We start from the raw sequence: 12,500 nt of genomic DNA on the forward strand, positions 1-12,500 counted from the left end.
CTTCAGAACGGATTAATTTCGTATATAGAGGTATTGCTTATGCTGTATATAAATATACCATATACTAGCTTCACAAGTGATAGTATGTATATATATATATATAAATTATATATATACATATATATATATATATATATATATATATATATACAGGTATATGGTATATACATATACATATATATATATATATATATATATATATATATATATATATATATATATAAATATATATATATATATATATATATATATATATATATACAGTATATATATACATATATATAATTATAATATATATAGATATATATATATATATATATATATATATACATATATATAATATATATATATATATAAATATATATATATATATATATATATATATATATATATGTATATATATATATATATATATATATATATATATATATATATATATATATATATATATATATATAATATATATATATATATATATATATATATATATATATATATATATATATATATATATATATCTTTACGGTCACACTCAGATCTCCCTCTCCCTCGGATAGGGAAAGAAGGAGTAGCCATTTCCTAGTGAGAAGGGGGTGCTTGTGTGTGCATATCTATCTAAATATTCAGCGGTCATTTTGACTGGTCGCGTACACTAGTCAAAGGTACACGATGAAACATCGGATACTTACCAGGAGGGATAATGATCTCGTCCCCTTCCACTGGAAGACCGTAAGTATCTTCAGTAGGGTGTCCACCTGAACCAACTGGAACCTCTTTCCATGATTCAGTGTCGGACCATCTGAAGGTGACATCTGGTCTACCAGTTGGAATAGGTGCTAGAGTGGGGGGGATGCAGTTTTCAAAGTAGCACCTGAAGGAATTGGAGTTCATGAAATGCAATGAATATGAATAAATTCAAATATCACTTAGAAAAACTAGGTTTTCATAACTTTCAGAAATGTCTTTTCTGAAGAAAAAAAACAAACCTGTCAATTTAAAGTGACTCAGACAAGATTGCTGCAAGTAATATCAATCTTACTGGAAGAGAAAGGAGTTTTTATGACTTTTAAATGGATATATCCTTTATAACCTAAGTAAAATTTCATTCATAAAGGAGCAAAAGATACTATATTTACGATGTTACAATGACAAAATGAAAGAAATTAAGTTTTCTTTGGCTCTATAGCAGTTGGATTGTTTTGAAACAAATTATTGGTCTCGTCTATGACCCAAAAAGCAAAATGAGATGCTGTTTTTATGCTTATTATGGAAATCTTTCAATACACCTATAAATATCACAGACGCACAGGATGTTACAATTATGATGTTCCTTTAAAATTTCAAGGTTTCCATAATAATTATAATAACTATTCTTTTAAGAACAAAAATGTCAGGCAGCTTATCATAAATTAAAGCAAAGGATTCTGTAAAAAGGGTAAAATAAAAACTAATCAACATTATCTTTAGTCAAGAAAAACTGACAGCTTAAATCTTAGAAAAATAAATGAAACAAGAGAAATCGATCTGAAGCTTGACCTATGATCCAGTGCGATCTCAATAAGGGGTAAGATATTTCTTCAGGTATTCTGTGAAATACACTGTCATCATACATTCTATATGTCCTGCAGAGAACTCGAACTAACCTGTAAACCTGGAAGTCGATGTTACGTTGAAAGCCAGGTGAACGATCGTCGAAGATAGTTCTCTTTCGACGTCCCTGTGTTGAGCTTACTGTGGAAGGATGGTTGAAAGGAAATATTCAGTGTAGATATCGAAATGAACATACTGTAGATGTTTCTGCCAAAACAATGTCTATGATTAGTTACGTGAGTATCATTATTATAATAATTAAAAATTTTTATCTCAAGTCTTAGTACTGTAATTCAACAACTATCATTTTTCCGTTTAGTCCTAAATGAATTATTGAGCCCACCTTATCCAATTATATAAACCACAGAAAATAAAAAGAATGAAGTTGTAGTTGATACATTTGAATATTGGATAGGTAGAGAGAGAGGCAGATGGAACGATAATGCAAGTAAAAGAAAGACAACAACGATGCTTAGGTGTAAATGGGAACGATGTAAAACGTCATTGGTACAAGATGCAGTTCCCCTTGCCGAGAGGACCAACCCTGATAACAACAAATTATGATATCTTTAAAGGCACTCAACCTTAAGGACTTTCAGTTTAAAGAGCTTACAACATAAAGGTTTTTCAGCTACAGGGAACAACAACCTTAAAGACTTTTGACTGCATGAGCTTTACATATTATGAAATTTCAACCTAGAGGACTACTTTAAGGTCCTTCAACCTTAAGGAATTTTGAACACAAGGAATCTGGACCTTAAGGATTTTCAACCTAAAGTACTGTGGCTCTAGGGTCCTTCAACCTTCCTTAAAGAGTTGTCAGCCTTGGGGACCTTCAACCTTCCCTAAAGAGTTGTCAGCCTTGGGGACCTTCAACCTCCCTTAAAGGATTGTCAACCTGAGGGTCTTACAACCTCCCCAAAAGGACTGTGAGCCTTAGGGTCCTTCAACCTCCTCTAAAGGACTGTCCACCTTAGGGTCCTTCAAGCTTACCTAAAGGACTTTTAGCCTTAGGGTCCTTCAAGCTTCTATAAAGGATTTTCAACCTTAGGGTCCTTCGGGTTTACATAAAGGATTGTCAGCCTAAGGGTCCTTCAACCTTACCTAAAGGTCTGTCAGCCTTAGGGTCCTTCGACCTTCCATGAAGGATTGTCAACCTTAGGGTCCTTCAACATTACATATGTTTAACCTTAAAGAATATTGACCTTGAGGGATTTCAGCCTAAAGGACTTTTGCTAGATACTTACCCATATAAGTCATGGTCCTGAGGTTTTCGTCCCAATAGTAATCACCATGCACATTGTTAATTGGGTCTGGAATTCCGTCCGTGCTGTTCCTCTGTGTACCCAAGGTTCTATGAAAGAAATAAAGAAAATGAACACCTCTCATCGAATTTTCACTGCTGGGATTAAATCTCCTTGGAAATTTCAACAGGGAGTATAATTCCTCAGTTTCGTTCTTTAACTTTTTAATGTCACTCCTTTAGAAAAAATTTTCCCCTTGGCATTTTCAGTTTTGGAAAGGAGTTGGGTTATCAATTACATCACAACATACTGAAGAAAATTGTAGGTTTGGCTGAAAACATACGGTATCTGATTACTTAGAAGCATATAAAACTATAATATTGGTCCTAAATATTATTTTCTGTACAGAAGTAATCATGTGATATTTTGGCCCCTTCCTGAAAGAAATATTCCATCTAATTGACCATACTGTCTAAGGAAATCGTGAGATATCTAGTAACGAATCATCATACAGAATTAATTACCCTTGAAACAAATAATTTATTTTTTTTTTGATTGGTTAGTATCAAACCATATAAACTAATCATTCAAATTAGACATTTTTGGCAAAATGTTGAATCTGCTTCCACTGTGAGCATCTAGGGGTTCAAAATACCATACTTCAAGGCTTTTAGAGAAGATATAACATAAAATGAAAGAAAATATATATTTTAAAAGGACATTTGGAATATTACATTACAGCATATCGATATTCAAGCTCTGATTTTCCTTTAAAAAGAAAATTATTATAGCTATCATTGTTACTCTTTTTTATATAAAAAAAGAGAAAAATAAAGTAAAATGACATTATAAATTTAGCACTAGGCAAAACGAAAAATCATGCTTTCTTGAACTCAAGTAGAACCTTTATACCAAATTCCTCCTTGAATAAAAGAAAAAATATAAAAGAATAAAGTCTTTATATCATAATAACAAATAATTCTTTACCCAAATGAGTCGAGTCGTTGGAGGAACTCATGAGAAACATAGAAATAATCTCCATCCTCCATAAGGCGTACCTGGGCACTATAACTCATATTGGTGATCTGAAATGTAATGTGATTTGTGATTCAGTTCAAAAGGCATTGCTTGAAAGTGGGAGGATATTATACATCATGAATAATGCCACAGTAACATGTTTATACAGTAAACACGTACCAGTATCAATACATAATCCCTACTTACTCTAAACATAGATGGGTTTACATATGCATAATACCTGTTGTGCACCATCGAATTCCCATTTGTAGGTATCTTCAGTAGGTAAAATACCCATCCATCCTTCAGTGGTCAGCCTCTTGATTCTATATGGAACATTTGTACTGCCATGTTCATTGGTCACAATGATGTCCTTTCCTTGAAGGGAGTCTGGGTTGACGTTGGGACCCTGGACGTTGAAGCGCACGAATTTCAGGCCGGTGCAGACAGAACCAGGGACCTGTAATACAAACGTAAACAATATTAAAGTCAGTTGTCTTCTTCACGAGCTGCCCAAATGGGAAATAACCCCAGCTGGCATAAAGGCTGCTTTTATAAAAACAACAACGTAATCCGTTTGTGACGTTCTTCCCCCCAAAGTCTCCCCTTTGCTTCTAAGCTAACATTTAGGCCACGTCCATGAAACAGGATATACTTGCCAATGTTACCAAAGTGAAATAATTGATAAGACTGCCGTTGTATTTCACAACACAAGGCCGAGTCTGAAGACAAGTTTTCGTGTTTCAGTGATAAAAAGGATAGGTTTGTTCAGTTACATTTGATGAACGAACAGTGTTGTTCTTATCATATGTTACTGGAAATTAAAGCCAACCAAAAGGTTATGTTAAATAGGTAATGTTAACAAAATCAATACATTGAATGATATGCTCTTCGAAATGCATTTTGATCAGATGATACAGAGATAAAGCTAGATTACAAATAGTTTCCTTTCAGAAACTTCATTTATTTCTATATTTAACTTTTTAGTACAAGTATGCGAATATATTTATTAATAGTCCTAATATCTTACTATCATCAAAACTGAGAGCAATGAAGTCCTTTTCAAATTTTAGTAAAAAGAATTCTCAAAAAGATTTATCACGAATATAGTTCCAACAAAATAAATTGAGAGAGAGAGAGAGAGAGAGAGAGAGAGAGAGAGAGAGAGAGAGAGAGAGAGAGAGAGAGAGAGAGAGAGAGAGAGAGAGAGAGAGATGAATTATAACATACAGACACCATATACATCACTGACATTCATCTATGCAAAGTCTACCTTGGGGTTGACAGAAAATTCTGTGACATTAATCTGGCAGCTGGCTGGATTCAAGATGCCCATAGATGGCACAAGGACATTCTCTGGTTGCCCAGTGAGGGAGCCATCAGCATCAATCCAGATGGTCTCGTGTTCCCACAGGAATCTCATCTATAGATTATGGAACATAAAAGTTGGTTAGGTCATTACACAGTGTGTAACCTTTTACTAAAAATGCCTAATATTTGTGCTGAAAGTCATGATCAATTTAGTGGCTTTGCATGCATGAAGGGGAGGGTTAACTTGACAGCTTGTAAAAGTTGCTTATATCTGTAAGAAACTATGCATTATTTTCTTTGAATTTTAAACATAAAAGGAAAGAAAATAAGGTCTTCAAGGCAAGGATACTAAGCCACGTGTTAAGTAAGAAGGAATACTCCAACATGGAAATTAGATTCAAGAAATTGGTCTTGTAATCACAAAGACAGATAAAGTGAAGGTGTTTGGTGACAGATAGATAGATTATTACAATAAACTATTACATAACAAATTGGGTTATCCACAAAATAACTAAGAAATATACAAAAGAGTTAAGTGATACTGATACAAAGGCAAAATCTACCTGATGAAAATATGAGTACAGGATCTCATTGACAAAAAAAAAAAAAAAAAATAAACTCAAGAATTGATTGCCAAATATAGAAAAGAGTTGACTGATCAGTATATAAAAACAAGGTCTGCCTGGAAATAATATAAACTGACAAATGACTGATAAACTTACATAATCTTAAAAAGGTTAATCAACTAATCAGCATTTAATTTATACCTTCTTTGAGAAGTTTCAAAGATAAGTTTGTAAAACTTTAATATCTACCTTGTTGTGGGACCCTCAAAGACTGAAGAGCTCACAGATGTTCAATTTTTACCTTGTTGGGAGAGTTCTCAAAGGTCAGTCCCTTTGTCTGCATGCTGAAACCTCCTTGCCTGAACTTGCACTGGGAACAGCCTGACAATGCAGAGCACATGCCAGTGTCAAAGTTGACGAACTTGGTGTCAGCGATGCTGAAGATCTTCATCTTGGGTGCAATGATACCACTTGTTTCGTCACCACAGCCGCCAGGGGATAAGGCAGAGTGTCCAATGACCAGTGAGTTGAATATACCTGTTGATAAATCCTCAGATGGAATCAGACTCTTCATAATATTTTTTTCATTAAATAGTTATTTTATGATTATGTGATTACATAATAGTGAGATATGATGCGTTGAATTGATTCTGCCATGTCAAATGTCCTCTTTTCAACTGTTTTTTAACATTTCCAAAGTTATTTTTTCCTTCAATTCATTTTCCCATATTTTGAATAACAAAGAAAATATTTCTAACTATAATGAAGAGGATAACATTACCAAATTAATTTGTAATCATGAAGTAAACTTAATAAACTTACCTGGTCCATCATCTTCACCGAAATTGCCAACCATTTTGACCATTTCCATACCAGCATGCTCATTATCTAAAGTAACGAAACCATGGAACTGAAGAGCACCACCAAAGACAACCTCAGCTCCTCTGTCGCACCTCCAAACGGTGAAGTCATGCCATTGGGCGACCTGTGCAAATGGGATTATTGTTAATGTTATTAATATTATTGCATCTATCCGAACCACTGAGTCACATATGACTCACTTGGAAGATTTTAGGGAAGAGTTTATGCAGGAGAGATCAAAGGGATGCTGCAAACGACCTTCGGCGCCATCTATGGTTCGCCGTGCAAGACACAGGGAAAGTGGTAACCACATATGGGGTGTGAAGTTGGGGGAAATAGTAAACAAGTTCTCAACTACTCACAATGAAACGCCTACCTGAACGTCTTATCAATAACTTCACTGATTATATGAAAACTGAGTAGCTTACAAAAATAACTAACAATTAAACAGTTGAGAATATAAGTTTTGAAATGTACCAAATATATTAAAATAATTTTCGGCATATCATGAGTTTTTGAGAGAAATAAAGTCGATGTTTAGCCAAAAATGAAAGAATTCCTGGAATAAAATATTTTTCTAATAGGCTACATAAACAATAATCTGACTTGGTACATGGAAAAGATGGTATGTAAGTCCATTTTATTACATTATAAAAAGACTTACAAAGTCTTTAGAAATATAGAGCTTAATGAACAAATATAGGGAACCATTTCAATCTGACTAAAATATAATTCAACTGATAAAGCCATTACTACTATTTAATATATGTTGTCTATGTTAAATAGAGCCACAATTGCTATTCAGCTTTAGCCTATCAAATTTAAAAACTTTCTTTTTTATATATCTGAATTCAAATGGAGTCTACAATTTGGTCTATTGAACTAAAAGTTGTAACACTAATTTTGATGTCTATTTTATCTTAATCAAAAGATATTACTCAAACTGACCCTTTAAGACTACAAAGCTCAAAATTAAAACTGAAACCTGTTTTCCAACGATACAGATTTAGTTAATGAAAGTCAACAGTTAATTAATCTTGTTGGAGTATTATTTTTGGTAGATATAACAGAAAAAAATTATTATTCCTGTTACATATTGTCCTTTAAATATAAGACTGGAAAATTCAAGCTTATATGCATTAAGATTAAGTCTATTTAACAAGAGATTTTATCAGTGATCAAATTTACCAAGTGAAAACTTCACTAGGTAAACGTCCTATCTGTGAAAGCTTACAGCATCAACAATCAATTAACAAATAACTCATAATCACCAAGTCATTTCCTCGACAGGTTCCAGTTTTGGGGAAATATCCGTCCATGGAGAACACCCACAGACCATATCTGGAAGAAAAAGTACTATATTGAGGCGTACAACCCACAAACATACGCTACCGGTGTCTAGCGACGTCAGGCAGGCCAGCCGGTCGGGACTAAGGTCCACCCCAAAAGCCAAAGCAAAGTCTTTCAAAAGAAGGCAACCGTGTGAAAAAGTACGCTAATAGAAGTTGAGGCCAAAAATAGATTGCGCCATTTTGGAATCGTTTAACCACGCTTGTCAATCATTTCTAGATTCGCATGGGCTGGATCAGTGGCTTTGTTATTCAATAAAAGTTAAAGAAGTTGGATAGGTAAGTGAAAAGAGATCAAAGGTCACAGATGTGAAGTAATAAAAGGAAAACGATATAATTCAACGACAAAAAATCAGATTGCAGTGTATATATATATATATATATATATATATATATATATATATATATATATATATATATATATATATATTTGAGTGTGTATGAAAAAGAGAAATCAATTGTTTAAACTTCATTCCAGATATGAATAGTACCTTCCATAAGAATGAGCAGTGTTGTTAGTAAACTCGCCCATGGGAGCATTGTTTTGGCAATAGGAGGTTGTTGCAGAAGGCCCGGAAGGATTACGTTCCAACCGATACCAGTAGCCAAAGTGGGTGCCACCAGCAGCAGCATTGTGGCGGACAATGTTGTTTGGATTAACAACCTGAAAAGAAAGGACAGTTATTTTAAGGAAATTAAATTTAACCATAGATTGGTATGAAGCAAATTCTGCATCTATAAAAGATCAAAACTAATGATAGCAAATATGATAAAACTTACAGGATATCAACTGGTTTGAAAAATTCTGGAATATCTAAATTTCAATATTAAATCAAACATATTCCGAGGACATGATTTGCAATGGATATCCATTCTATCTCATGAAACCTACAAAGTCGCTGAAAAACTACAAAAGTATTATTCTGGTATTTTAAAGGGGGAAACAAATCCTCACCCAATAAGATGACGGTGTGATGTCAACATTCAACAATGAGGATGATGATCTGGTGTAGACAGCTAGGTTGTACTGGATAACATTGTTCTGTTCAATACCATCTTCAGTGAAAATAGCATGTCCCATGTTGTTGTATACAACATTTCTCTCTATGGTCAAATAGTCTGCTGCGTGGATAGTCACGGCTCGGTTGTACGTGCGATGCACGGCACAGCCTCTGATGTAGGATGTGCTCACTTCGCCAACCAAATGGAAGTGAAGAGGATATCTACCCAAACTGAAGGCCTGTGATGAAGTAAAGATGTACGAATATTAGCTATTTATTTTTTTTATATGTACAATCTTTTATGCACTAGAGGGATTGAAGGCTTCAGGATATTAGTCAATGTATATTCACAAGTTCCTTATAATGGGTACTCATTCTTTGGGGACATGTTAAAGGGATTTGTACTAGTTTATCAAGCACCCACAATAAAGAGTACCCATCAGTGAGAACTAAAAAGAAATGAGACAAATATTTCAACACACCTCTTGCAATTATTATTATTAAAACCGGGAGATACCGAGCACTTAAACCTACCAACTAATCAATAATCTGAATACTCTATATCATTATTTTCATCATCAATGTTTCCATGTCAGCTTTTCCTCTTGTTAGACTTGTCTTTCACTCTTTCATCCTAATTTTCCATTTGGTCTTCATCTCTGCTACTTTTCCCTGATTTCTTGACCCTCCCTCTGTTACTTACATACCTAATACTTGCATTTCCTTAATTCAAGAATGAATCTTAGAACTCTATGGCAACCCTTACAAAACATCAGTAGCCATATAACTATTACTGACATAACTCATGCACGAATCTAAACTTTGGTTCTGATTAAAGTATAAGCACTTGCATAATCTTGTCCACTACTTTATTGCTTTTGCTGTTCCTCTAAGATTGGCATATCCTTACTACCTGGCACTCCGTCTCCCTCTTTCAAAATTTACCTTTCTCAAACATGATTTAATTACCTAAATGACAAAAAAATCATAAAGGAAAATGTGATAGTTACCCATCATAGAGTAAGTGACAAAAATAAACCTCAAGGATACTACAATCAATTAAAATAAAGTTTTTTGAAAAAAAAAGGATAAAGTTTAGTGTATCCAGCTGCCTAAAATCAATCTAGCATTCCTTGAAAGGTTTTGGAAGTCCGCTGGATTCACCATTACAGACTAAGAGGCTGACTCGTCCCCACCCTTGGTTACAAAATAATGTGGAACGTTTCATTCCGTACCTGTCCAGCCTCAGTGACCTCAACGTACTCGATGCGACCAGCGACAAGATCTTGGTTGGGATATTTGCTGAAGATCATGACGGTGGCACCAAATTGATCACCACCAATTTCCTCACCAAATCGTCCATTGAAACAAGACTGTGTTGCAAACTGGCCTGTAATGCAGTTGCCAAATATGTAAATAGCTCGTCTAGTATTCACAGGGGAGTAGTGGATACAAATAGAGTCTTCCGTACATATCTCTCTGCTTCAACAGGGATGGAATTATGGTCAAATATATTACATTAGATTGTTTAGTGAGATAAACAATAACAAAAACAAACTGTCTTAATCTTTTAAAGATTTCTAAGGTAATAATAGATTGCTGTAGGCTAAAACTCCTCCATAACTATTAAATAGGCTCCAGATATTCATTTTGGGTATAACATAGGCCTTGAAAAAGTTTCTAATCAAAGTTTCTAATTAATGAAATTTCAAAAATTCTAAAAAAAAAATTCCTGGTCTTGAATACCACTTTCACATATTTCATAAATTCACCGCACATCTTTCCGAAAATAATACCATAGTTTTGTGAAGCATTTGAGGATACATTGAAAATTTCTAGCAGTGGATATCGGGTAAACACTGGAACCGAGTTTATAGTTAAGAACCATCATTCTTCCCTTTTGTCCAATGTTTAAGTAAGTTATGAAAACTTAGCCAGACAGCATCATTACACCAATGCTGTGTTAAACCTACCAGCCTGTGGGTTGGTTAGTTTTAAGAATATTTCTTTCTATTTGAAGGTTTTTTCATTTTTTTTTCTTGAATATTTCTCTTTACCTCAATTGTTCTTTTTCATCTTATTCATTATCTTTAAACTTTGTATCCACACAAACAACTAACTATAGGCTACGTTTTGCATGATCCTAGTATAACGTTTAAGGAACTTTCTAAATTTCTTGTAATAAATGATCACCTCTATATAAGCTTGCCTACAAGCAATCCTGAACACACTGACATACCTGGATTCCACTCTTCATCGCATGCATCAATAACTTCAGTGAAATCAGTGTTGATACTTCCCCGAACCTTGACATTGCGAGTCAAGAGACCAACTTCAGCACGAGTTTCAATAATTCGTCCTCCGAGGGTCTGCTCGATTGATACGTGTTCATATTGCAGAGCCTCTGTGAGTGTGACAGTCAGTCCGTCGGTGGATACGGAAGCTATGGTTCGTTTCTCGTTCTCATTTACCATGAATCTGTAAATGATTTCAATTAACTTTAATTAAAAATCCAAAGGATAAAAACAAGCCTTAATCTTTGCAAATAATGCTATTGGCCATCAAAGTATTGATTGATGGATAACTTTTTAATAAGAGTAAAAACAATAGCATATGGATTTCCCCTTTTATCTTATAGTAAGAAAACCACAATGGCCAAAGTTTTACCAAATCTTACGAGACAGGAAGATTTCAATATACAATTTTAAACAAAACTGACTTTGGATAAGAGGAGAAAGCTGTCCGGAATTTACATTAAATCGATGAATATTTGAGCATCAAGAACTTTTTATTTCTCCCCTTAATTCTCTTATCATCATCATCATTATTGTTATTAGCTTTATCATTGCTATCATAAACATCAAACGATAAGGAACAGATATTCTCAAGGAACTATCTAACACATCAAGAGACTCCTTAGGAAGCTTCCACAAATCTTAACACATACGCGTGAAACAAAATAAAATAATAGAATAAACAAAACTATGGAAAATGTACTTGAAGGGAGCCCCAACAAAGTGTTTCCAACATGAAGATTAGGAACCCATTGAACATGGAGTACAACACCAGTTTAGCTATGAGAACACGAGGCTCATGGCTACCAAATGAGTGTTAATTGAGCATCCTAAAAGTCCAGCGTAATGGCATACCTGTCTCCAATTAATTTTGGCAACCCTTCCTCCTTACCTGTGTTCTGTGGTGGCTATAATAATTTCGTCCCCAGCTTTCCAAGTAACAGGCAGCTTGAGAGTGATTTCTGTGTCTCCCGGATTAGCGGTGGTGGCCAAGTGAGTCCACGTGATGGGAACGTGAGCACCGTGAAGATCCAGGGTTCCGTTGCGTACGGCCAATACCTGACAGAGAGCAAAGGTGATGTAGAAGGTACAAATACTTACTTGTAATAGATAATTAAATAGGAATTGCACTGTTAATGCCTGACAAAAGTCAATGATAGTAAAGGCTGTAAGCAATTGCAGCATATAATGGATATTAGGTAAATAAGAATTGCAAGTCACAGGGTGGTAAAAAGTATACTTGATTTAGAAGCCAATTTTATCAAGA

At 34.4% G+C, this 12,500-nt stretch overlaps 1 protein-coding gene across 1 annotated transcript in view; it reads right to left on the minus strand.

Annotated features, from left to right (window-relative positions):
- Nucleotides 1-12,500, minus strand: part of LOC137659104 (fibrocystin-L-like) — a 194,302-nt gene that overhangs the window by 40,988 nt on the left and 140,814 nt on the right. Inside the window, exons 43-56 of the mRNA XM_068394184.1 lie at nucleotides 12,126-12,292; nucleotides 11,179-11,417; nucleotides 10,175-10,329; nucleotides 8,894-9,178; nucleotides 8,430-8,602; nucleotides 7,861-7,930; nucleotides 6,551-6,713; nucleotides 6,030-6,265; nucleotides 5,125-5,274; nucleotides 4,093-4,311; nucleotides 3,822-3,919; nucleotides 2,838-2,944; nucleotides 1,644-1,731; nucleotides 690-871 (exon numbers count right to left, since the gene is read on the minus strand). Coding sequence (XP_068250285.1) covers nucleotides 690-871; nucleotides 1,644-1,731; nucleotides 2,838-2,944; nucleotides 3,822-3,919; nucleotides 4,093-4,311; nucleotides 5,125-5,274; nucleotides 6,030-6,265; nucleotides 6,551-6,713; nucleotides 7,861-7,930; nucleotides 8,430-8,602; nucleotides 8,894-9,178; nucleotides 10,175-10,329; nucleotides 11,179-11,417; nucleotides 12,126-12,292 — 2,332 coding nt within the window. The remainder of the gene's footprint in view (nucleotides 1-689; nucleotides 872-1,643; nucleotides 1,732-2,837; nucleotides 2,945-3,821; nucleotides 3,920-4,092; nucleotides 4,312-5,124; nucleotides 5,275-6,029; nucleotides 6,266-6,550; nucleotides 6,714-7,860; nucleotides 7,931-8,429; nucleotides 8,603-8,893; nucleotides 9,179-10,174; nucleotides 10,330-11,178; nucleotides 11,418-12,125; nucleotides 12,293-12,500) is intronic.

This window comes from Palaemon carinicauda, chromosome 19 (genome assembly GCF_036898095.1).
Source record: "Palaemon carinicauda isolate YSFRI2023 chromosome 19, ASM3689809v2, whole genome shotgun sequence".
Taxonomy (NCBI): domain Eukaryota; kingdom Metazoa; phylum Arthropoda; class Malacostraca; order Decapoda; family Palaemonidae; genus Palaemon; species Palaemon carinicauda.